This window comes from Westerdykella ornata (assembly GCF_010094085.1).
Source record: "Westerdykella ornata strain CBS 379.55 unplaced genomic scaffold EI97scaffold_3, whole genome shotgun sequence".
Classification (NCBI taxonomy): domain Eukaryota; kingdom Fungi; phylum Ascomycota; class Dothideomycetes; order Pleosporales; family Sporormiaceae; genus Westerdykella; species Westerdykella ornata.
The window spans coordinates 1,097,444-1,119,415 of NW_022986853.1; the positions used below are offsets into that span (position 1 = coordinate 1,097,444).

Here is a 21,972-nt window from a genome sequence, read left to right on the forward strand (position 1 = left end):
ACCACAGAATAAATAAACACTACTCCCTTGCTGCGAGTCATCGCCACCAGCGGCATACTGAATGCGCTGCGCCCTGGTCTGTCGCTGCATTTCCGTGAGCTACAAGGATATTCTGTGCAGAGTACTCCGTAGAATTACTCCGTACTCGATTTGTCTTCGTTCCGACGGCTAGACCCGTAGAAAATACACAGTAGTATGCAGTACTGTGCACAGTATGGTCACACAGTGAGACCTGAGCCCGATAATGGAACCATGATCCACAACATCGAGTTTACAAGCAGCCGATCTGGTTCTACCTTATCTGCATCGTCGAAGGCCTGGACGGACACCCATAATCATACATCAGATCTATCAATATTATTGGATGGCGGCGCGGTTCCCCACAATCGTCCAAGCAGGGGTCTGTGCTTCAAGGCTCGCTGGTCTGTCCCGACTCCAACTTCACCTCCATGGCATGGTGAACAGTGAAGCCATCTCCATCAATTGATCCCATCCATCGACACCCTGTCACCTCCCGCTCCCAGCACCTGTTCTCCACTGTACGAGATGGCTTCGAAGAAAGACATGCGCCGTGCGGACCTCAGTACGCCCTCCCCGCCGTCCTTGGCTCACAACCACCTTGGAGCTCGAACCCCTTAGTCACGTGGCATGTTGACATGAATTCCTTCTAGTTGTCCCCTACGCAGAGCCCGCCAGTTCCTCGTCAGAGGGCGACATGGCCAGTATGCCCTCACAACCCCCCGTTCTGGCCCCTCCTGGTACTTACAAGCTGCACCAGGTACAATGGCTAGTACTCTGCCCATGGCTGCCGTGAGTGCCCAAGATTCCCACTGCGAAGGCCCCCCACGAAAACTAACAGCTTCTTGTAGATTTTCACGCGGAACAAGTAAGACCTACATGCCGTCGATGCGGTTTTGGATCTGATCGTGCTAACCTCTGCTTTGTCCTGCAGGGTGGTCGGCTGGTATGACGTCCCGATACTGGCGTTGATGAGACTACACCTGCTCACTGAATACGACAGGGTCGCCGTTGTATTTGCTGTCCAGTCCTGGCTTGCCGAGAGCGCCGAGCAGAAGCGTACCTCAACGACGCCGGGCTACTTTTCTGTCGGCATGGCCTGTGAGTGCCGTCATCGTCCATTCTTGCACGAGCTCTTGCTGACCCAGCCACAGTCATGTCCCTTCTCGTGGTGAGTATCCCGACACTCCTCATCTACTCCTCAACCTTTAGCAGTACCACGGCACTGATTGCAATCCTAGGGCTACATGCCTCTCCTGCTGCCACCTCCACCAGCGCAGGCCGGCACGGGATCCTCTACCGAAGCGCCACCAGCTGTACCTTCTTCTTGACGCATCGTCTTCATGGACTGCGGCAATGCACGCGAGCCGAGTGAGCTCGCTTCACTGTACTATAATATCGGCGCTTGCGACTGGTTAACGGTGATGGGTGAATAATCGAGCTCCCTATAGCTGGTGCTCTGGTGCAATCGCCTAGGGTAGCATCACCTGCTAGCATTTCTCCTAACTTTAGAGCATCTAAGTTGGCCGTGGTGTATGGAGAATTCGCAGGTTGAGAGCGCTGTATTGGATTCTGAGATGCGCAGAAATAGAGCATAGCATCTCCCCATAGCGTGTCAACATGAGTGCCTTTGCTCCCCGGGATTCCACGTTCTCGCACATTCTTATCTCGATCGCATTCAGATCCGGCCGAAGACACCAAAAGCCAGACAAGGCGAGCGGCCGGGCCCGATGACATAAGCAGAGGGCACGGACCATCCGCGCTAATCAAAAGGCCGCCCGGCTTCGCCTCACAGCCCTCCCCCTCCCCTCCCTCCCCACCTTCCCAGTAGACAGCTCAACCGTCAACCCGCCACATCACCAGCGTTTATCCTCAGCGGCGCGTCTATCGCATCTTTCACCCAACCCTTCCCAGACTCCCCCACGTTAGCGGGCCAAACAGCAGTTTATGTCCATCGAGAATCTCAAGACTTTCGGTGAGTTCAACCGCTCATTCCTCACACCATACTGTCGTCATACGGCTTTGCCCCCTCGCGCGACGCATGTCGTAGCCTCGAAACTTCACCCTACCTCCTTCTTCGAGTTGCGGCATCCCATGCGCGGGGGGATCTATTGGTCTCGTTCGAACTGTGCTAACTTTACGCTGCAGACCCCTTCGCCGAGGCCGATGAGGATACTGGCGAGACCAAGCAATCTCAGAATTACATTCATATCCGCATCCAGCGTAAGTCGTGACCCCTGGCACCACGACGTGTCATGAGCCACGTAGCAGAGACGGTATCTAACACTGCATGTAGAGCGCAATGGTCGCAAGACATTGACCACGGTCCAAGGCTTGCCCAAGAAGTTCGATCAGAAGAAGATCCTCAAGGTCATCAAGAAGAAGTTCGCTTGCAATGGCACCATTGTCAACGACACCGAAATGGGGGAGGTGATCCAGCTGCAGGGCGATCAACGCAAAGATGTTCAGGAGTTTCTCGTCGATAAGAAGGAAGGTCTTGGTTTGGATTCCAAGGACATCAAAGTAAGCTGGACGATTGCGTGAAGTCATTCGACCTTTTCTGACTGTTCATAGGTCCACGGTTTCTAAAAGACGAAATGTCTCCTGTCGCGTCCGCCCTCGGTCCGGTGGTTTTGCCTGCCCTATAACCATCGCACGCACTGAATGGACATGGATCGATGACTCCCTCGACGAGAAATTGAAAGCGATACCCCGTCACTGAGGAGCGCCCGTGGACTACAAGAAATGGGGGGGCTTTATCTATTGTTGATGATATGTTCATGCCCATGGGAAAGGGATAGTCTTGGTCGGTTTGTCTGCCTGGCTCGTCGCAAAAGCGAGGCGGAGGGTTCTTTCTTTGGCCATTGCGGGGAACTTGGGGGCAGTCGGTCATTGGTCATAGCAATGAATGTTATTTACAAGCTGCGAGTACCATTTTCCATTGTTGTGTATCGGTGTGTTGTGATGGTGGACATGCTCTTGCTCGTATAATCACAAGATCGTCGACAGCCCTTCCTGATTATGGGGCCCACTTGCAGAGGGCTGCGTACATTTTACTCTCTATATTCATACATCGATCCCTAAAGTTCCACTTGCCCTCCTTCAGACCTATGTTCTCGGCGACCAACCCCTCAAAGGTGACTATCTGGTTTGCAAGGCAGCCAGCTCCTCTTCCTTCGTCTCATTCTCTTCTATACTTTGCACAGTCGTCTTATCCGCAAAGCCCCATAGCCGCCAGTCCTTCAGCTCGCCACGAACCATGACCTGCTGCAGCACGAGGTATTCGACGACGTTCTTATCATGCCTCTCTTCGCCCTTCACCTCCTCGTCCCACTCCTCCTCCTCCTCCATTACTCTCCCCCGCGCTCCAGGCTGGTCGCCATCCGGCGACCACAGCAACCGCCTCTTCCGTTGCAAAGTCGTCCCCGACGAACCCGTGACTCGCGCGCGGTGGTCCGGCTGCCGCTGCCGCTCAATCCTGAGCACCTGGCGCGTGCTCTTTCTTAGCACCAACTGGCGGATCACATACGGGTGATCCTTATCGTCGGCGCCCGTCACGGGCAGATAGCCGAAGCGGTTGGAGACGACGCGGGACCAGGGCCAGCCGTGGCGGGCGAGGATGCGCCAGGTCATGTTCACCCCCTCGGGGCGGCCTGCGATGCGGTCGGTGATGTTTTTCAGGAGGCCTTCTGTGCAGAGGTCTTTGATGGGGTCGGTGTCTTTGCTGTGTGGTGATTCAGTTCGGTTTGCATATGAGTATGAGAGTTTTTTGCGGGGGGGAATAATATATACCTCGCAAACGCATAGTACAGCTTTTCATAAAGCTCATCGGCTCTTCCTTGCACTCTGGCGTGCCAGAAGACGCCCTTGAGCCGCGGACCGCGTCGGACTCGGAATTTGTAGTTGAACATGCTAGGCGTGGCGTTAGCTATATCTCTCCTCATCTCCTGCCGAAATGTTTATCTTTATCTCCCGCATGGGAGGACGGAGACGTACACGAAGGTATCTCTAATCCTCGCCTTCAACCACGTCTTCTCGTACTTCCATCGATCAGCCAGCGCGCGTTTAATCCGACCTGCATCTAACGGGTACAGCGGTCGCGGGAGTAAGGGCGGCGTGGTATCCCATGCTCGAATAAAAGTCCCTGAATCAACTGTCAATCTCTACGAACAAACGTTTTGCGCTCCCCCCCAACCCGATGGCTTCTCTTCCCAAGAGACAATACAATTGAGAGCAGCGATACGTACCAGGCAACATGCCAAAATCGCTTTTTTCAAACAATTTCGGATCTTCGACCTGAGCCCTTTCCCTCAGCGTCTGCGGCGACACAGACTCCTTCTCCCGCCTGGTTTCCTTCTGTGTTGTTATGTGTCGGATGGTGTGCGGGCGTATGGTGGTGGTGCACCGCTGTTGGAGAGGTCGGAGGGCATGGCGGCGGATGGGTAGGGACATGGTCGCTGTTCTGTGGGAAGAAGGCGACGCGGTACTTAGGTACTCGCAAAATGTTGTCCCCGAATTGGAACTCGGACGTCAATTCCGCGATGCCGGGCCTGGCGCAAACCTGGAATCATGGATGCTTGACGCAGTCACGTGCCTCCGTGCCAACCACCTCAACCTATAAATCAAGTGTAAATATATCTAGTCAAGGGTAGATAGATACTGGGGAGAGCTGTTGAGCCTCCTGTGGACATTCTCAGGGACTTCACATGAACTCACAATGGTATTCATATTTAGTGAGGATTAGAGCATTCCGCAGTTCACGCCTAACAGCTTCGACCACGAACTGACGGCGAAGACAGTAATTCATTTTCAAGATTCATACAAGGCAGCCTTATTAACTCAAGGCGGCTTCTGCGCCGTCATATCTCAGTTGTATCGTACAAATCTCGTACAAATCTGTGGACCTGCACCCGCCCTGATACCCGTGCTAGAAAATCTAATTTACAGAGGAGAAGTGACAGGGTATTATACCTTAGGGAACATGAAAATTGGACCACCAACGCCGACCGATGCGATTCCTCCTTCTTCTTTTTTACAAGAGCGCCCGCCCAATGCTGGAAGTATGCGTATTACAAATTGCTGCTGGTACCAAGCACCTTCAATACCCCTTCGTAGGTGCCAAACATGATGGCCGCGCTGGGCACGACGCGGAGCATATGGGGGACAAGTCCACCATACAATGCCACCATGCCTTCCTCCTTGAAAATGGTCGTGAAGCATTGGAGTAGTCCGGTATATTTGAGCTGACCGTTCGCTAAGGGCGCTTGCCGCAGACGTGTGCGCACAACCTAGACAGCTGGTCAGTATGAATCCTCGACAGAGTGGCCGTGATGGCAATTCAGAGAGGGATGGCGCACCTCATGTGGATACGTGAGGATAGCAGCTATGAACTTGGCTGCTCCCGCCGCCGCAATCTTGCCAGTCCACGCTACCGTGTGGTCCCAAGCGGTGGGAGGGCGGCCGCTGTTTGCGATTCTCGCCTCCCTTCTCGCCAGGGATAGCTTCATCTGCTCATACAAAGCCCACTGCATCGTACTTTCCACAACGCCCAAATAACTAGCAGTCAATCCCCTGTAAAGTCCCGGAACACCCTCTTTCCGCAACGTTTGCATGGTACAGTCCAACGCGTTCTTGTATTGCCGTCCCCGGCCGTCCGCGTGTGTATTCTTATCCAGTTGCAGCCGCGTCTTTACGAGCCAGATCGGATTTGTCGCCGTACCGGTGACCACGCCTGCACAAGCAGCAGAAGCCAAATGTACCCACGCAGCTTCCCGCCCGTCGTTGAAATAATTGCTTATTATCCTCTTCCCGTTCCCGTACACGTAAAAATTGATCGCACGCGCGGGCACTACGCCAATCAGATTAGGCCCGAGTCCCTTGAAGAGCGCTCTCCAGCCTTCGACCTTGGGGACCTGCCAGAGGATCTCTCCGGTTTCGCGAATGTGGAGCAGCGAACTTCGGGCGAAGGACATGGTTTCGATGGGGGGCAGGCCTCGCGCGGCCCGCGCGGCTACAAGATGCTGCTGGTAGTATGTCGATTGTAACCGGGTTTTGAGGACGTCTAAAGGCGCGGTCAACGTGGCTGAGGCCATGCCACCTAGGCTGTGTCGCATTAGTGTCTGCCTCATTGATGTCACTATGAATGAAGAGCCTCACCCTCCGGCGATGAAATGCGCCCATGACTTCGCGAAAGGAGTACTCTTCTCCGCTATTGTCGTTTCTCCAGGGCGCGGTGACGCAGCCAGGTCCCCCGTCTCCCGCGATTGGACATGGAGGGTGTGTTTTAGCGGCGTTGTATCTTCCCGAATCCCTCGAGGGTGTGTAGTCTGTTCGAATGTCATCGATGACAGCGAATCTCCCTCGAGACTCGTCCGGTGATGATGATTTGGAAACGAGTGCGCGAACAACAAGCGCTCTGGCAAATGGTGGAAAACGGGATGGTAGGAAAGATAGGGGCCTGGGATAATGTTGATCAGATTGCGATGCAACAGATTCGGAGACTCAGGAACGACGACATAATTTTGGAGCGCCAAGCCTTGCGGCGAAAGTTTGAAGATCGCCGCGGCACCTCCGCAACCGTTTCCGGCTCCATCATCCCGCGATCATTTGTCGCGTTCTCGACCGAAGAAGACCACAGAATTGGCCTTCCTAGTACAGTTTGCAGCTCCCTAGGTATACGAGTCCAATCTCTTCGATGTGCATGATTGTATGAGTGTCCGTCCTGTTCCGTCGCCATGATACCTACCGCACGCTGTCTGGCTCCCGGGTTCTGGCGCAGAAGCCTCGACGAATTTGGCCGCCTGTCCAGGCGAGGTGAGTCCGGCTCTAACTTTTCAACCGTCGCAGAGCTGATCGTTTCGCAGTCCTGAAGTTCGAGTCACTGCAAAGGCCCGAAAAAGCCTTCCCTCTGATCCTCTTCGACAGCCCGGATGACTTGACCAGATGCAAGCGCATGAGTGACAAGGATATCGGCGGGTTCTCCACCGTCCATCTCGACTTCCACCCAGCCTCAGACAAGGAACCGGCACATGCTCGCTTTCACGGGGAGATATCGACCGAGCTCCCGAAAAACCAGCCTCTAGTCGAGAGAACCGGTTATGCTGGGTGGAGGACACGGGATCCCGGCTACACTATATTCGGAAAGTCACTGTGGGATGTAGATTCGTACGCGTATCTGGCAGTTCACTTTAAATCAGACGGCCGCAAGTACTTTGTCAATGTGCAGACAGAGTCGATAGTACCAACGGATATCCACCAACACCGCTTGTACACCAAGACGCCCGGAGAGTGGGAAACGCTATTAATCAAGTGGAATGAGTTTGTCCGTACAAACCATGGCCAGGTCGTGGAGCCGCAACGGGAGATGTTGACGCAGAAGGTACGCAGTGTTGGAATGTCCGTCATTGATCGGATCACTGGGCCATACGATCTCAGTATCAGCCGTATATGGGCTACCAATGGAGGCCCGGAAGACGAGATCCTTCGAAGCGTCAGAGGCCATATCTCAGGAATCCCGGTGGCGGCGAGTCGGCCACGCAAGTATGGTAAACTTGCTATCAAACCAAAGGATAAGCCAGAGAATGCTCATGCCGATTGAGCTCAGACGTTGTCGGCGCTGGTTTTTTTTTCTACCGGCAGTACATATGTACCCATACATGTTCTCTCAAGCCCAGTTAGGTGGGTGGACGATTTCAGAAATGGCGTAAGGAGCTTATTCAGGGCAAGGCGCCCAATCGCCGGATTGGTTATCAGGTCTCAGGTTGGGCGCGTAGTTTTGCGGTCCAAGTGAGCAGCATGAGTGATTTAGAAACAGGAGCTCCCTCGCAGCTGCGCCGGTTGGACGTCTATGGATTCCACCAAACGTGTGAAATTGAAACCTCCGAAAGGATCCTTGGGCTACTGTCCTTAAACGTTCAGTGTTTTATATTTCCCTTCACGAGCACATCAGGAAGTCGGTAGCGCCCATTTCCACTACTCATCCACTTAATAACATGGAAATGTCACGTGACTTCGCGTTTTGATCCAACCTTGGCGTGCTCCGGCCGCTAATCTGGTTGTGAAGTTTACCAAGTATGCCTTGGGGGGCAGAGGTTGCTAACTAAAATCCTCCGCATTCGCGAATAATCGAGCTACTGTCAATGTTGCGATGGAAAAGGCCGGTGCAATTGTAAGAACATAGAGCGAATGTTCACATTGTCACTCGCGTCCTCGTTCCTACCATCGCGGTACGCGCACCAGCTACCCACCTCGCGCCTCAAAACCGGTGTACCTGAACCTGTGGGTTAGGCTCGTGCCTGGCCAATCCAGCTTCATGCGATGGCCATGTTTCGCTACCTCACTGTTCAGAAAGTCAGTCTACTCGTCCTGGTTAAGCTATACTGTCAGTCCGTTCTTCCATCGTCCGCTACTATCCCCATTCTCTCCTTCATCCTCTCGCACACGATCGCTCGTGTCCCCTCTTCTGCGCGTTCGCATTCCGAGGCCAGCCAGGATGCATCTCTGCCAATTCACGCCTTCGAAGAAGTTCTCCAGTCACAGGCATCTAGCATGCCCGGTCGGACTCTCCTGGATGTCTTCCTCAAGGACCTGTGGGCAATCAGTTCGCTAGACGCCCTCCATGACCTCTTCAATAGTCTAGACAGTCTCTTTGAGAGAGACGGGCCCGCGGGCGAGTCTGAAGTTCATGAGCGCCCCGAGGACCGGATCGTTCTTCACAAGATTTCGCCACTGGGGACATTTGTCAGAAGAATGAGGTTGGAATTCACCAGGTTGCAGTTTGATGATGCCATGAAACTTTGGTCAGCCTTTCTTATATACCGGGCACCCACTGCACAATGGACGAGACGGATTGCGGGTCTTGCTTCATCTGGAGTAGACGTGAACATATCCACCTTTGATCTGGGGCCCGGCGATGAGCTCTTCCAAGTCGCATATGGACAACTCGATGCAGAAGATGAAGTAATACATGCAATTAGCACGCACGATCTTGAGCGCGTGTTAGAGTTCCAGTTGGACCGGCTGCAGAGTATGAAGTTTTCTCTTTATTCGTTTCTCGCATCATATGTTAATGTGGTCTAGGGCTTGGTTGCCGTGTGCCTGATGATATGAGGGCACAACTCCGCTCTCTATTAGAATCCACAGGCTCGGTTGTACGACAATCGCACCTGGTCAACTTTTTTGATGCCTGGAGAGCAGGTGACTACACCTCTGCCTTCGACAATATCCATCGATACTACGATCTTGCAATGCTGACTCGGGAGAGGATGGAGTATCAGTATGCCCTGCTTCACATGGCAATACTCCAGGCAGAGTTTGGCTCCTTTACTGAGGCTGTCGCCGCGATCAACGAGACCATTGTGACGGCAAGGGAGAATCAGGATATGACATGCCTCAATTTCAGCTTGAGCTGGCTGCAGCATTTGAATAATGCCTGTCCGGAGCAAATGAAGCGCGCCGGGTATAAAGGCTTGTTAGGTTCGGAGCGGGACGCTTTTGCGTTTCTGAAAATGAAGTCGAGGGAAACCGGAATGTATAATCTACTGAGTGCCACATTGTTGAATGAGTCGAAGCGATGCATGGCAACGGTACGTTCTGGCATCGATTAGAGAAGGTTACTCGCTGACGTGGCTCAGGGTGAATCCGTCCCTCGGGCTTTTGAGCAGCTATATCAAGCTGCTCATCTGAACACAAGAGAGAGCATAGACAATCACGGGGGACACATGCTCCTGCAGTCCACTCTTTATTCCAGGCTTGGGCTTTCAGACCTCTCCCGTACATATTGCCAGCTACTCCTTGATTGCTACGGTCACAGCTCCCCCAACGACGAGCGCATTCGAGCCAGATGCAGGTGTGCTTTCAACGTGAGTGCCCTAAGACTGACAAACTGTCAGGCTTGTACTGCGGGGACTGACTGAGAGCGATAGGCCATGCACAGTGGACGCTACGACGATGCCCTACAACTGCTGGAGGCAAGCGAAGCGTTCAACCATCGCACCTTGAAGTTTCAGCAGTACATCTACTTCTGTACAGGACTAATAAAGCTGAAACAAGCCATTCGCCGGTACATTTAACTTCGAAAGCGATCAGGACGTTGCTCACCGGTTTAGGGCTGATTGGGCCGCATGTGAAAGCCTGTTTTCCGCACTGGACTCAGACTCATGCAATGACCCCGAAATCTCCTTTCTCCTGTTCGAAACTCGCATCGATTATCTTATATGCCACGGCGACTTCTCACAAGCTTTCAAACTCGTAGAGCAGCGGGCGCTTGCCTTACGGGAGCACGACGCAGACGTCCTGCAGCGTCTCGGATTACTGCTTATGAAAGCCACCTTGTTTTCTACAGTCAGGAAACCGGAAGGGGGCTTCAGCGTTGCACTACGAGCGGCAAGTATTGCCTTCAGGACCCGCTTGATGCCCGCTCTGTGGAGTGCAACCGGCCTGCTTGCCAATATTCTGAATACCCTGGGGGACTTTGAGGCTGCTTCGCGGATGCTTCATGCTGTGATTCCCCAAGTACGCATACCTTGAGTCCGACATGGTTGGGACAAGGCTAACAATTCTAGGCCCTGGAGAACAACGAACCCTTGTCCTGCGGTATCTTATATTCATACCTTGCAGATTCGTATGTCGGCCTTGCCGGCTGTGCGGGTCCTGCAATGTCGACTGGAAATCGTTCCCGCATCACGCAAATGAGCCGCGCCGGCTTATACATCGACAAGGCTCTGAATTGTGAGTTATCCTATACTGCAGCCCTACTCATTGGAGTAATGTTGATAAGTGTACAGGCTTCAAGGAGGTCAAGGACGTTCATGGGGAATGCGAGCAAATCATGAAGAAAGCGCTGCTTGCAAAGTTTCGCGGAGACGAGAAACTGGCAGAAGAGTGGGCGCAGAATCACAACCGTGTTTGGGATCATACAATACACAATGTCGAGCAATGAACCGGAAGGAGTTATTTGATGGACACATTGGAGCAGTTACTATGCCACGATATCTATATGACAAATGAAATGGTAACGCGGTTTCGATAGCTTATCTTAAGGCTCGATGGTACTATACAAGGCCAGCCCCGGTGTTGGGGATGTAGAGCCACCCCAGGGAACGCGGTCAAGTGGTACGTGATTGTACGAGTGCTTGACGCAGCTTACTCGCTCCTCTTATGATAGTTGACCTTGTCATTCCAGAAGAGGGTCTACGTGCATGAGTCTCAACACGAATCATACACCGTATCGGGGTCATACCTTGTCGCCATCGCCCCAGAAGAAGTTCTTGGTGCGAATGTTCTGATAGGGATACTCGGGCCTTTCCTCCCGGGGAGGCTCGTGAGCGACATGTTCCCAGTGAGCATCCCACCTGATCTTGGCATTAACGCCGGCGACAATGAGGGCTGGAACGGCGACGCTGCGATGCGATTAGCCTGACGCCTGGAAGAAGGCAAGGTTTCCTGCGATTCGGCATTTGTGTGCTTAACCCAGCTCGACCGGGACGGAGGGTGTAGCCCAACGGTGCCGGTCGATGCTCTGCGGAATCCATATGCAGTCCAAACCAAAACTTCCCCGCCCACGCACACCTCCACAACGCAATTGACCGTGATGCCGCAGGTGAAGGAGGAGTGTCTTACTAGATGCAAAGCTTGCGCCAGAATTCTGTATGTTCGCATTAGCGACTGCCGTGTAAGGATAGCAGAAAGAGCCCCGGGACTGGAAATCCCCAAGCTGTAATCTCACCTCCGCTCTCAGCAGCATGTTCCTGGATGTGAGCTCGCTCTCTATTGAACTCATTATCTTCGGCACCGGCAAACTGCTTCGTCTCGGAGCTGTAATTGCGGCGGCGGAGAGGAGCGCGGGCAAACGCCATTCGCGGAGCGGCGCAGGCCAATGTACGTTGGGCAAGCATTTTGTGGCAGCAATGGGCAATGGAGAGGGTGGAGGGTCGCAATCGAGAGGTTCGGCGGACGAGGTGAGGTCAAGTTTGACGTTCGTTGAGGGAAGCGAGGGACCAAGGTCAAGCTACGATCAGCTGAGGCAGTGGCCTTGGCATGTTTGCGCTGTTTGAAAGTCCGCAACGTGACGTCGTTGCTTAACCGCGTCTATCGAAGTTGGCTTCCAGCGCGGGCCACACGACAGGGACGAGGCGGTCGACACCGCTCTGGCTTCACCGCACGCCGTTCCTTTTGGCTAATTCTAGCCTGTGCGACGGCATGACGGTCTGTCGACTCGCCTCTTCGTCGCTCTCGCCGCCATGGTCCGCATCACCACCTGGAACGTCAACGGCATCCGCAATCCCTTTGGCTACCAGCCATGGCGCGAAACACGCTCCTTCAGCGCCATGTTTGATATCCTCGAAGCCGACATCGTCATCCTGCAAGAGTTGAAAATACAACGCAAAGACCTCACAGACGACATGGTCCTAGTTCCCGGGTGGGACTGCTTCTTCAGCTTGCCCAAGTACAAGAAAGGTACCACTGTGCCAAAAGACTTTGCAAGCTCGAACTGTTTGCTGACTTATGTCCAGGATACTCCGGCGTGGCCATCTACACCCGCCAATCCGTATGTGCCCCGATTCGCGCTGAGGAAGGTCTGCTAGGCGTTCTGTGTCCACCTGGGTCTTCCGTCCCCTACCGCGAGCTCCCCGAACAGTCTTGCATAGGCGGCTATCCGAACATAACGCAGCTGACCGACTTGGGCGTGGATCCCCTATCCCTGGATGCTGAAGGGCGGTGCGTTGTGGTTGAGTTCCCGGCCTTCGTAGTGGTTGGTGTCTACAGCCCGGCCAACAGCAGCGGGACCAGGGATGACTTCAGTTTTGGGTTTCGCTGCGCCCTCGACAGCCGCATCCGCAACCTTGCCCGGCTGGGCAAGAATGTCATCCTCGCTGGTGATCTCAACGTTTCGCGAGAGGAAATCGACAGTGCGAGAGCGGAGGAGTCCATGCGTGAGGAAGGAGAGACGGTTGAGCAGTACCTGAATAGACCCACGCGACGTTTATTTAATCAGCTAGTGGAGAACGGCAAAGTACCCGGCCAACGCGATGAAGGCAGGGAGACTCCGATTCTGTGGGACATCTGCCGAGAATTCCATCCCGCAAGAGAAGGCATGTATACCCACTGGGAGCAGAAAATCAATGCCCGCCCTGGCAATTTTGGATCGAGAATCGACTATGTGCTTTGCAGCATCGATATCAAAGACTGGTTCTGTGACGCCAATATCCAAGAAGGCTTGATGGGCTCAGACCACTGCCCTGTATATGCGTCCATTAAAGAGATAGTGAAGTGGCGTGGAGAGCAGGTGCATATACTCGACATTCTCAATCCGCCGGGAATGTTCAAGGATGGCAAACGACTGCGGGATTATGATACCACCGTTGATATCCTAGCCTCATCTGGCAAGCGCCTTCCTGAATTCACCAAACGAAGGAGCATCAAGGATATGTTTGCGAGTAAATCGAACCCCATGGTGCCCACGATGGCCACGCCCGCTGTAACATCACAAGGTAGTGCACAGCTGAGCGAGACACGACGCACAGGAGAAGAGGGCGCTTTGGGAGCTCAGGAAGCCGAGTCGCCATCGGCGGCAGTTAGCCCTATTAAGGCTTCTCAGAAACGCCGTTTAGCTTCGGGATCGCCAGTCAAACCAGTGAAGCGAAGCAAATCGAACGCAAGAGAGTCTTCTCCAAGTCAACCGCCGATCAAGGGAGGACAGCAGTCTCTTAGGGGCTTTTTCATCTCCAAGCCCACACGAGTTATCAGCGATTCAGAACAGCCCCCGATGAACGGGTTCAATTCCACTGTTCCAGCTGATGTGCCAACTGCGGAGCCAGCTGATTTTGCCGAAACTAAATCTGGCACCGATTCCAAAGCCACGCAGCAGACTTGGTCCAAGTTATTCTCGAAGAAGCCGCTTCCGCGCTGCGAGCACGGAGAACCATGCACGATTTATACCGTGAAGAAAGCAGGTCCGAATTGCGGGAGGCAATTTTTTCTCTGTTCAAGGTAGGTTACTCCAGCTGTGGGAAAGGTCGCACAGATCTGACATCCATCCAACAGACCGCTAGGACCCAGTGGTCAGAAAGAAAGGGGAACTGAATGGCGGTGTCCTACATACATCTGGGCCAGTGATTGGAAGAATTCAAGCTGAGGTCAATATTAGAGGGTGTCGTAGTGATCATGATAGATCCAAGATTCGGAAGCGATATCAAGGTAAGCCAGCTTGAATTCATCAGCTATGGTCGTTCTAACGTATTGCAGTGAGTCCACAAGACCCGAGGCAGCATCTGGTTGTCGGACTTGCTCCCGTTGAGCGTTCAGTCGAGAGAATTGCTTCGGCCACAACGGCTCGCACTTTGCGTCAACATAATGTCGCGCATCTGTCGACCGGAGATACAGACACCTATCTCAATCTCGGTTGAGGCTTGTCTACTCTCCTGCTCAGGGTTCGCTTTCGGTGATCAACTACCAAGTCCTTCAAGGAGCCCCGTTAGGTAGTTCCACATTACACAAGGCGGTGTGTAGACATAATAAATACATGCGTAGCACCCAAACATCCATGAGTTCACATCTCAACTAGCTCACTTGGTGTCTGCGTGAACAGAGCCGGCGGTAAGATAACTCTTGCAAATCTCACTCACTCACTCACCTGAGGGCTTACTAGCCGTTCCCAGACGGCGGTGTCTCCTGGGCAAGAGTCCACGGTGAAGGTGAAAAGCACAGGCCCACGGTGAAAGCGGCTTCAGTCTCGCTTGTCGCCTGCCCCGCCTTCTACTTAAGCTCTTTCGCACCTTCTTTGTTCTACTTTTGCTCCTATCCACTTCGATCAATTCTTTGTTTGCATCCTTGGAGGATTTCAGCGCACAGCTTCTTTTACTCCACCATAACAAAGAACCTCGCCATCCCTGTTATGGCAACCCAACAACCTACCGCGACCTTCGTCCCGCGCACACCGACTCCTGCTGAAATCGCGGACTTTCTCAAGACTCGCACCAGTGCTCAGATGGTGGAGCTCATCAATTCAGTGCAGGATCGCTCTTCTCAGGGTGCATTGATGTCGGCTTTTGCGACCCCAACTTCCTTTACTCCCGCAATCTCGAATACTACAGACAAGGCAGTGAAGCCTACGAAGCCAAAGAAAGCCCTCAATGCATTCGTTGGCTTTCGCTGTAAGTTCAATTCCTAGCTGTGCATTAAAACATACTGACATCAATCAGGCTACTACATTGGTGTGCCGGAGTTCAAGGCATTTCCCATGAAGAAACTCTCCAACATGCTAGCCGAAATGTGGAATGAAGACACAAACAAACCTGTCTGGGCCTTGTTGGCGAAGACATGGTCCCATATCCGTGATCAGATCGGCAAGGAGAATGCGCCTCTCGTTCCGTACTTCGAGCTCATGTGCCCGGCCATGCTGTTGCCTTCACCTGATGAGTACTTCAAGACTTTCCACTGGGAGCTCCATCTAAATGAACAAAATGATCCATATATCGTCCGCGTCTCCAACCCTTCCGAAGATACCACAACAAAGTCTGGCGCCACCATGTCGGTCGAAGAGATCATCTGTTATTGCCAGGCACACAACTACGCGAAGGAATTCAAGTTCAATGGTGATCTCGCTACTTCATCTACGTTCCATGTCCCACTTAAACAGGGTCGGAAGACTTTGGACCAGATTGTCAACACCATGGAGAGTAAGCGTCTTGCTAATCGAGAGAAAAAACGTCTTCAACGTATCAAGAGAATAAACCAAGGCACTCCGCTGGACCTCCAGCTGAGGCTGGCCCAATTGCGCGGCATCGGGGATTCTCCAGATGCTTCAACTTCATCTTCACCTGAGCCTGCAGTACTCATGCCATCGGGAACCATGACTACACAGCAATCATTTGACGATATCGATTTCACACAGTTTCTCAATGCTCTCCAGCCCATCCCGACCCAGGCGGCTCCTGCTCAGAGTTTCCTTGCCGCTCCAGGAACGGGTTCCATTCAGAACTTCGCCTCCATGGGTTACTCAGTTATTGTTCCAACATTCACTGCGATGCCTGATACTCTTCAATTTGGAGATACGGTTGCCCTCGGCGATGTCCCTATCACCCATGATGCTGCGGCCATGCAGGACATTACATCTTTCACATTCAATTCAGACGTGCATGGCAGCTCGCAAGAAAGTATCATCGACGGTCCCAACAATGATGACCAGACAATGCTTGAAGGATGGCTCCTCAATGCCCTTTCTAAGTTTCAAGGAGATGGCACTTTCACTATGGATAATCAGATTGACAACTCTATGTCTGAAGAGCAGACTGCGGCTTTCAGCGAACTGGCCTTTCGCGATGGTGCAGATGGCGATGCTACGCTGCCTGAGTTCTTCGGGCCCCAGTTTTGACGGACTTAGGGTACCACAGAAGCTTTCCTCAGTTGCTACCAGCAATAACATCGGCGTTTCTTTCACCATTCCACCGCTTTCACGGCATACCTGTTTGATCGCGCTCCGAGATTTCTCTGGGCCGCTTCATCTCACGTTTGCTCACATACAGTGGGCCAATGCTTGAGCAATTTCTTCAATCTGGTCTGGTTATGTTCTGCTTCTCTTTCCTTATGACAGGGCCTTCCCCGGAGATTTGAAGCACCATGGTTCCCCTCTCCTGATGCGCCTCGAGAAGGTGCCACAGCTTGTGGGATGGCTCCTTTGACGACGGCAAGGTCCGGTATCATTGGGACTCATGTCGCAGTTCTGTTGCTCAAATGGGAGGACCTCCACTACTCCGTGTGAAAAACACCCGCAGGTTCCGTAGTCAGGCTTACGACTGTTGAGGTCAATGCATTACGATGCTATCTGAGTCGGACGAATCACGCTGGCTATCCCAGTACCCGTGAACTGCGGAATAATTTCGCATTCCTCAACGCGCACGTTGCCTAGCTTTATCTTATCAAGAGGAAGATTCAAATTCCAGAATGAGAAGACAAGCGTGCGTATATTCCCTACTGCAAGGGTCACATTCCCACAAGCTGGGTTCACACGACTCCATATATACAAATCAAATACTTTTACCTACTTTCTGTGGTTGTAAGACGCCATCGTGCTTAGGATAGAGAGACAGTTTCCAGTTTCCCAACACTGACTGAAACCATACAATGTAGCAGCGCAATGGAGAAATCGGGCGTTTTGTGTCTTTGCATTTGACTTTAGGTCAGTGTCCTGCGGCGTCGGTTTGGTTTTCTTTCGTTTTTCTTCTTTCGTTTCTTTTCTTCTTTTTCTTTTGTGTTGCACCAACACTACCCTTCAGTGAAGGATGCGCAACCCGAATCCAAACATCGAACAATGATAGAGCCGGGAAAACAAAGCTTCAAAAGCACTACTCTCCCAACGATAACGACGTAGTTCGAAGAATCCCCACAGACCACGTCTTCTGATCAAGTATTCACAATCCGAATGGTCTTCTTCGGCGGAAGCCCGTTCGGCAAATCCATCTTCTGACCTCCATAGCTGCCTCCTTTCTTTCCCACCCACTGCTGAACCCCGTTCACCATTCCCTCCCTCATACCCTGCGAAGACCACAACTCCTTCACCACAGTGACCGGTAGTAACAGCAGGGCCATGAACAAAGCCACTACTGTTCCCAAGTATTGCATCATCATCACCAAAAGCGGCAGGCCGGGTATAAGGGGGATAAATTTAACCAACTGGTCTTGCTGATACAGGTTGTTCTTGCTCTTGATGTAGTATTTATTGTTGGGAGGATGGTACTCAAGACGGATAACAGCTACCATGGAAACGGGAGTGCGGTAGAAGGGGAGGAGCCGGCTGCGAAGAGTTTCTGTCAAGGAGACGTAGAGGATGAGGTTTTCCTCATCGAAAGCTACATGGATATATGTATTAGCTTTTTGATCATATACTAGAAACGGTGTGGCTTTACCGACGGAGTTCACGGTAATCTCGACGCCAGGACACATGACCTTATACCATCTGTAGATAGCATGGATAAGAAACCTTGAGTTGTGCCATTTCCAAGTTCTGCATAGCGGGTGTACGAATTCGGCGCTGCGCGCGTAGTATTTCTCGATCGCGTCATGCTGTTGCAGTGGCGAGGACTGTACGAGGGTATGTATCACGGTAGGAATTTCGTCCACTGGGTTCTCCATGATCGACAGAAGAGCTAAGTCGATAGGTGATATTTCTATGAGTTGTGCGTATTGCGCGTAGATATACGTCTCTTGAATGTCAAAATGAGGCCGGCCCCTTCACATGTGAATTGCTCGTTGCGGAGAAGGGTGTGACGTCAGACCACGACGAATGAACCGCAGCATGTGCAAACATCATCTCTCTCTCTCATAATGATGACGGAAACAATAGAGGTGGGGTTGGTTTAGATGGGCGCTAATATCTTTACTAGCCTCATGTCTAGACTCAACCTTGGAACTTTGCCCGGGAGCAACCTTGGATCAAGCGACAGTCAATTAAATATCGGAGCCGTGCATCTATGCTTATATCGAATTGAACTGCAGTCAAACGCGAAATTTTGCGATGTAGCAGGTCCAGTAAGCCCATGGTGTTAGTGGCTTTTCCCTTCGTAGTCCTTTTTCCAAATCGCGTTGAAGATTTCCTTGTCAATCGCAAACTCCTCGAGGAAATCGCGTTCAAGATCGTGCGTTCTCCGGCCCAGCAATACCAGACTGTGGAGCGGTTTTCCGAGGTCAGCTTCGGACAGCTGCCCAAGCGTCCCAGCAACAATCTTCTGGTCATCAGCTCCGATTCTGGCGACTCCTACCGCAAGACTATCCCTGGTATACACGCCTTCTTTCTTGACCTCTTCTTCTACCTCCAGCATTTGTTGAGCACACTGTGCCACAGTCATGTATCTAGGCGGCTCGTAAATCTTGCGCCCTCTTGCCATGTTCTCCAGACTCTGCTCCTTGACTTTGATGTCCAGCAGAACAAGTGTGTGTAGCCCTATGGAGACGTTCTCCTTGATTCGATCGTAGAATGATGCCGGTTTCCAGTTATCGAGGAAGAAGACCATGGACACCGTCTGACCGAAGTTGTACAGTTGGAGACCGGTGGCGCCAATGGACGTTAGGATGCTGGCGTTGGGAATGGAGCGAGTTGGTATGGACATTTCGCGAGCGCGGAGCACGAGGTCGGTATGAGTAGTTGCGCTGCAAAGAGATATGAGTGATCTACAGGCAATGCGAGCAGTCAAAACACGTACCCGAAGGGATCGCCCACAACCAGGAACGCAACATCTTCCTTATCCGCATCCTTGAGAATGTCATCGCTTGACGATTCCACCATTTCACGGTCTGCCACAATTACGGGACGTCCGTAATAGGCTTCCTACTGCCAGGGAATATGTTAATTACCTGTTTTCTCTGATATATTTGAAGCCCCGCTGTACTCACCAGGACATCTTTGTCAACGAGAAGGACTGCTGTGTATGCCTCAAGGTAGACTCTCGTAGCCGCTTTTACAATCTCCAAACCCTTGACGGTGATATCTTTCTCATCGGCCAGGCCGAGACCCACGAGATACAGCATGTTCTAGGAAATACGGATATGCGTCGATGTGTTAGGATCCTGAATGCAACGGTTGCGGGGAGAAAACATTTCCCTGTTCGGCAAAGTTCAATCACGAAAATCAAATGCCCAGGTGGCGGGGGGAGGCACGTGATGCGGCTCTATGTGCCCAGATGGGTTCGCGGGACCGGGGTCGTTGAGCCGCATCGTGTCCGAGCGCTCATCCATCATCACATCACCACCACATCTTCCGACGGGAGCACAAACGTTGGGACGACTGGCGGCCCCATTTACTGCTTCAGCAGTTGACTGATCTTGTCTATTGTTTCGAACTCATTTGCAGTATTCTTTATGCACACACCTGCGAAATCCGAACGCGTTCCCCAGGTTTTCACAACTGTTGTATAACTAGGCGCCATGGCGGACAGAGATAAGATGGCGAAGTATCGCACCGAGATTCAGCAGGTACATACGAAATGTATCCCTTCATAGGGGTAAACTTTTAGAGATGACCTCCCTGTCCCTGGAGGCTGTCTGTTCTCTCACTTGTTTCGACACCAGCACTTGAAGCTCCTTTCACCGCACTGAGTCTGCAATTTGCAATTATTTTTTTTCGCGCTTCACTGTAGAATTCTCTCAATATTGGCGCGTCACCGCTCCCCTCCCCGACCCGGTCCTCGTTGTCCTCCAGCTGCCTCCCATCTATCTACCCTCATTTGCATCTCAACTCATAGAACTCTGGGCCATAGCTTTAAGCACGGCTCCCTTGTGGCACTTGCAACAGCCCGCCTCCTGGCCAACATCTTCTCACCAGACTCTTTACCACAATGGCCTCCATGAACCGGGCATCACCGGTTTCGAACACTCACGGGTTTTCACTAACTGAAATGATACAGATGATGTTTGTCTCGGGCGAAACTGGCGAACCCTCCCCAGAAACGACTACCCTCATCGAGTCGATTGTACAGGATCAAGTCCAGCATATGCTCCGAGAATGTAGCAATCTGTCTACCCGCCGTGGTTCGCGATTTGGATCAATATCAACCGACGATCTGTTTATGCTGATTCGGCACGACCGGGCAAAGATCTCGCGGTTGAGGCACTTCTTGCAATGGAAGGATGTCAGGCGCTCCGTCAAAGACTCTGACGATAAGGGCGGAGACGCTGGAGCGGATGTGGGAGCTGGGGACGACCTTGCGGTCGGCGTTGTTGCCAGCGGCGCCGGTCCCGGTCCAGAAGCCGGTAAAAAAGCAAAGAGGGCCAAGGTCGACTTGGTTTGGGAAGTGCAATCCTTCTTCAACGAGGTGCCCCCGCTCAAGGACGACTTGGATGACGAAGAAGAGGAAGAGATGAATTTTGCCACACTCCAGCGTCTCAAGAATGCCGACGAGCGTACGAAGAATATGACTAGGGAGGAATACGTGCATTGGTCCGACTGTCGGCAGGCCTCGTTCACATATCGAAAAGGCAAGCGCTTTAGGGAGTGGGCTGGCTTCGGCCTCATCACGGACTCAAAGCCCAGCGACGACATTATCGATATCCTGGGTTTCTTGACGTTCGAGATCGTGCAGACGCTCACCGAAGAGGCGCTCAAGGTGAAGGCTGCGGAAGACCTCTACAAGAAGACGACCGGCGGGGAATCCCAGAACCGCTTGAAACGGAAACGTGAGCGTGGGCCTTTTGATCCACCGGAGGAGGCTCGAGAGCCTATTCAGCCTGCACACGTCCAGGAGGCCTACCGACGTCTGCAACGAGGAAACAACAAGAGCAGGGCAATGCTGAACTTTACCAGAGCCGTCCCTCGCTCTTCACTCAGGCTTGTAAGTCGAACCAGTGATGACCAAGATGCGCTTACTAAGAAGTACAGATCTAAAGGATGTTTTCGGATGATGCTCTCAGCGAAACGACCGCAAATCGCACAACTCTCTGTTCTCCCAATGTCCGGAGTGGGATAACGGAGAATGTCAATCGGCCCCTAGTTGACAGTTTACGATGGAAGTCAACGACAGCATCTGACGGCTTGGGGTTCGGTTGTTATCTCCCACAGATTGATGGAAAGACCCTGGCGGTTGCTCGGGAGTAGCTATGATTTAATGAGGCGTTTCTGGTTCTATACGGTCAACTCGATACCCACATGGACAGGCGGTCGGAGAAGAGTTTTTGGACTTACATTCGGCTTACTGAGGAGATGAATGATTATCTCACTATTCTTTTCCGGCACACTTATGCGAACCGTCTGTATTTCCACCATTTTCCAAAATATAATCATGACTTCTAGTCACAATACACACATATGGTGAGCGAAGTTTTGGGAACTTCGTATTGTGATCATCATGAATCTCTAATTCTCTTGATTTAGATTCTCTTGACATCAATAACAACGCATACTCTGATCATAGAAGTCTGGTCGAAGTTAGAGCATGCCCCATTTGCGGGGATTGGTTCACCCCTGGC

The 21,972-nt window shown here is 52.3% G+C and overlaps 12 protein-coding genes across 12 annotated transcripts; 7 read left to right on the forward strand and 5 right to left on the reverse strand.

Moving 5' to 3' along the window:
• Window positions 1–546: 546 nt before the first annotated feature.
• Window positions 547–1,349, forward strand: EI97DRAFT_370119 (uncharacterized protein; the record flags this gene model as incomplete). Its single annotated transcript, XM_033795218.1, has 7 exons — window positions 547–583; window positions 672–722; window positions 779–810; window positions 870–886; window positions 1,022–1,119; window positions 1,173–1,189; window positions 1,260–1,349. The coding sequence occupies 7 exons, from the start codon at window positions 547–549 to the stop codon at window positions 1,347–1,349; spliced, it is 342 nt and encodes a 113-aa protein (XP_033657088.1).
• Window positions 1,350–1,861: 512 nt separating this feature from the next.
• Window positions 1,862–2,813, forward strand: EI97DRAFT_430602 (anaphase-promoting complex subunit Apc5). The gene is made up of 4 exons (XM_033797734.1): window positions 1,862–1,993; window positions 2,167–2,241; window positions 2,315–2,541; window positions 2,593–2,813. Exons 1-4 carry the CDS (start codon window positions 1,966–1,968, stop codon window positions 2,605–2,607), a joined length of 345 nt encoding a protein of 114 aa, XP_033657089.1. The 5' UTR covers window positions 1,862–1,965; the 3' UTR covers window positions 2,608–2,813.
• Window positions 2,814–3,025: 212 nt separating this feature from the next.
• Window positions 3,026–4,551, reverse strand: EI97DRAFT_430603 (uncharacterized protein). The gene is made up of 4 exons (XM_033797735.1): window positions 4,266–4,551; window positions 4,015–4,162; window positions 3,811–3,930; window positions 3,026–3,742 (listed from the first exon to the last, which is right to left on the reverse strand). The coding sequence occupies exons 1-4, from the start codon at window positions 4,468–4,470 to the stop codon at window positions 3,160–3,162; spliced, it is 1,056 nt and encodes a 351-aa protein (XP_033657090.1). The 5' UTR covers window positions 4,471–4,551; the 3' UTR covers window positions 3,026–3,159.
• A 292-nt stretch (window positions 4,552–4,843) lies between these two features.
• EI97DRAFT_392511 (mitochondrial carrier) lies at window positions 4,844–6,547 on the reverse strand. Its single transcript, XM_033796261.1, has 3 exons — window positions 6,175–6,547; window positions 5,376–6,120; window positions 4,844–5,306 (listed from the first exon to the last, which is right to left on the reverse strand). The coding sequence occupies exons 1-3, from the start codon at window positions 6,357–6,359 to the stop codon at window positions 5,088–5,090; spliced, it is 1,149 nt and encodes a 382-aa protein (XP_033657091.1). The 5' UTR covers window positions 6,360–6,547; the 3' UTR covers window positions 4,844–5,087.
• A 56-nt stretch (window positions 6,548–6,603) lies between these two features.
• Window positions 6,604–7,995, forward strand: EI97DRAFT_492129 (complex I intermediate-associated protein-like protein CIA30). Its single transcript, XM_033802298.1, has 2 exons — window positions 6,604–6,831; window positions 6,882–7,995. The coding sequence occupies exons 1-2, from the start codon at window positions 6,753–6,755 to the stop codon at window positions 7,613–7,615; spliced, it is 813 nt and encodes a 270-aa protein (XP_033657092.1). The 5' UTR covers window positions 6,604–6,752; the 3' UTR covers window positions 7,616–7,995.
• A 98-nt stretch (window positions 7,996–8,093) lies between these two features.
• EI97DRAFT_498983 (uncharacterized protein) lies at window positions 8,094–11,068 on the forward strand. Its single transcript, XM_033802580.1, has 7 exons — window positions 8,094–9,043; window positions 9,097–9,602; window positions 9,651–9,878; window positions 9,942–10,078; window positions 10,125–10,530; window positions 10,581–10,746; window positions 10,803–11,068. The coding sequence occupies exons 1-7, from the start codon at window positions 8,335–8,337 to the stop codon at window positions 10,955–10,957; spliced, it is 2,307 nt and encodes a 768-aa protein (XP_033657093.1). The 5' UTR covers window positions 8,094–8,334; the 3' UTR covers window positions 10,958–11,068.
• Window positions 10,950–11,912, reverse strand: EI97DRAFT_392518 (COX6A-domain-containing protein; the record flags this gene model as incomplete). Its single annotated transcript, XM_033796262.1, has 4 exons — window positions 10,950–11,208; window positions 11,258–11,417; window positions 11,638–11,662; window positions 11,744–11,912. The coding sequence occupies 4 exons, from the start codon at window positions 11,910–11,912 to the stop codon at window positions 11,161–11,163; spliced, it is 402 nt and encodes a 133-aa protein (XP_033657094.1). The 3' UTR covers window positions 10,950–11,160.
• Window positions 11,913–12,109: 197 nt separating this feature from the next.
• EI97DRAFT_430609 (DNase I-like protein) lies at window positions 12,110–14,554 on the forward strand. The gene is made up of 4 exons (XM_033797736.1): window positions 12,110–12,474; window positions 12,531–14,007; window positions 14,062–14,214; window positions 14,263–14,554. The coding sequence occupies exons 1-3, from the start codon at window positions 12,258–12,260 to the stop codon at window positions 14,150–14,152; spliced, it is 1,785 nt and encodes a 594-aa protein (XP_033657095.1). The 5' UTR covers window positions 12,110–12,257; the 3' UTR covers window positions 14,153–14,214; window positions 14,263–14,554.
• A 357-nt stretch (window positions 14,555–14,911) lies between these two features.
• Window positions 14,912–15,808, forward strand: EI97DRAFT_371011 (uncharacterized protein; the record flags this gene model as incomplete). The annotated part of the gene is made up of 2 exons (XM_033795265.1): window positions 14,912–15,170; window positions 15,219–15,808. Coding segments are annotated over 2 exons (849 nt in total), but the record flags the coding sequence as incomplete, so codon positions are not given.
• Window positions 15,809–17,418: 1,610 nt separating this feature from the next.
• Window positions 17,419–18,147, reverse strand: EI97DRAFT_371470 (uncharacterized protein; the record flags this gene model as incomplete). The annotated part of the gene is made up of 2 exons (XM_033795290.1): window positions 17,419–17,864; window positions 17,922–18,147. The coding sequence occupies 2 exons, from the start codon at window positions 18,145–18,147 to the stop codon at window positions 17,419–17,421; spliced, it is 672 nt and encodes a 223-aa protein (XP_033657097.1).
• A 205-nt stretch (window positions 18,148–18,352) lies between these two features.
• On the reverse strand, window positions 18,353–19,613 carry EI97DRAFT_179955 (diphthine synthase). The gene is made up of 3 exons (XM_033793496.1): window positions 19,405–19,613; window positions 19,215–19,339; window positions 18,353–19,161 (listed from the first exon to the last, which is right to left on the reverse strand). Exons 1-3 carry the CDS (start codon window positions 19,537–19,539, stop codon window positions 18,558–18,560), a joined length of 864 nt encoding a protein of 287 aa, XP_033657098.1. The 5' UTR covers window positions 19,540–19,613; the 3' UTR covers window positions 18,353–18,557.
• A 243-nt stretch (window positions 19,614–19,856) lies between these two features.
• EI97DRAFT_498987 (TFIID-18kDa-domain-containing protein) lies at window positions 19,857–21,831 on the forward strand. The gene is made up of 2 exons (XM_033802581.1): window positions 19,857–21,338; window positions 21,386–21,831. The coding sequence occupies exons 1-2, from the start codon at window positions 20,346–20,348 to the stop codon at window positions 21,389–21,391; spliced, it is 999 nt and encodes a 332-aa protein (XP_033657099.1). The 5' UTR covers window positions 19,857–20,345; the 3' UTR covers window positions 21,392–21,831.
• The last annotated feature ends 141 nt before the right edge of the window (window positions 21,832–21,972 follow it).

Excerpts from the sequence above, each read along its gene's own strand:
- EI97DRAFT_430602 (XM_033797734.1), top strand. The coding sequence starts at position 1,966 with ATGTCCATCGAGAATCTCAAGACTTTCG. Across the intron at positions 1,994-2,166 it reads CGAGAATCTCAAGACTTTCG|ACCCCTTCGCCGAGGCCGAT; the intron begins GTGAGTTCAACC and ends TTTACGCTGCAG. Across the intron at positions 2,242-2,314 it reads CATTCATATCCGCATCCAGC|AGCGCAATGGTCGCAAGACA; the intron begins GTAAGTCGTGAC and ends CACTGCATGTAG.
- EI97DRAFT_430603 (XM_033797735.1), bottom strand. The coding sequence starts at position 4,470 with ATGTCCCTACCCATCCGCCGCCATGCCCTCCGACCTCTCCAACAGCGG. Across the intron at positions 4,163-4,265 it reads CGATTTTGGCATGTTGCCTG|GGACTTTTATTCGAGCATGG; the intron begins GTACGTATCGCT and ends CAGTTGATTCAG. Across the intron at positions 3,743-3,810 it reads CTGTACTATGCGTTTGCGAG|CAAAGACACCGACCCCATCA; the intron begins GTATATATTATT and ends ATCACCACACAG.
- EI97DRAFT_392511 (XM_033796261.1), bottom strand. The coding sequence starts at position 6,359 with ATGACATTCGAACAGACTACACACCCTCGAGGGATTCGGGAAGATACA. Across the intron at positions 6,121-6,174 it reads GCGCATTTCATCGCCGGAGG|CCTAGGTGGCATGGCCTCAG; the intron begins GTGAGGCTCTTC and ends AATGCGACACAG. Across the intron at positions 5,307-5,375 it reads TCCTCACGTATCCACATGAG|GTTGTGCGCACACGTCTGCG; the intron begins GTGCGCCATCCC and ends CCAGCTGTCTAG.
- EI97DRAFT_492129 (XM_033802298.1), top strand. The coding sequence starts at position 6,753 with ATGATACCTACCGCACGCTGTCTGGCTCCCGGGTTCTGGCGCAGAAGC. Across the intron at positions 6,832-6,881 it reads TGGCCGCCTGTCCAGGCGAG|TCCTGAAGTTCGAGTCACTG; the intron begins GTGAGTCCGGCT and ends ATCGTTTCGCAG.
- EI97DRAFT_498983 (XM_033802580.1), top strand. The coding sequence starts at position 8,335 with ATGGCCATGTTTCGCTACCTCACTGTTCAGAAAGTCAGTCTACTCGTC. Across the intron at positions 9,603-9,650 it reads CGAAGCGATGCATGGCAACG|GGTGAATCCGTCCCTCGGGC; the intron begins GTACGTTCTGGC and ends GACGTGGCTCAG. Across the intron at positions 9,879-9,941 it reads GATGCAGGTGTGCTTTCAAC|GCCATGCACAGTGGACGCTA; the intron begins GTGAGTGCCCTA and ends TGAGAGCGATAG.
- EI97DRAFT_430609 (XM_033797736.1), top strand. The coding sequence starts at position 12,258 with ATGGTCCGCATCACCACCTGGAACGTCAACGGCATCCGCAATCCCTTT. Across the intron at positions 12,475-12,530 it reads CTTGCCCAAGTACAAGAAAG|GATACTCCGGCGTGGCCATC; the intron begins GTACCACTGTGC and ends ACTTATGTCCAG. Across the intron at positions 14,008-14,061 it reads CAATTTTTTCTCTGTTCAAG|ACCGCTAGGACCCAGTGGTC; the intron begins GTAGGTTACTCC and ends TCCATCCAACAG.
- EI97DRAFT_179955 (XM_033793496.1), bottom strand. The coding sequence starts at position 19,539 with ATGCTGTATCTCGTGGGTCTCGGCCTGGCCGATGAGAAAGATATCACC. Across the intron at positions 19,340-19,404 it reads TCGTTGACAAAGATGTCCTG|GAAGCCTATTACGGACGTCC; the intron begins GTGAGTACAGCG and ends CCCTGGCAGTAG. Across the intron at positions 19,162-19,214 it reads GTTGTGGGCGATCCCTTCGG|CGCAACTACTCATACCGACC; the intron begins GTACGTGTTTTG and ends ATCTCTTTGCAG.
- EI97DRAFT_498987 (XM_033802581.1), top strand. The coding sequence starts at position 20,346 with ATGGCCTCCATGAACCGGGCATCACCGGTTTCGAACACTCACGGGTTT.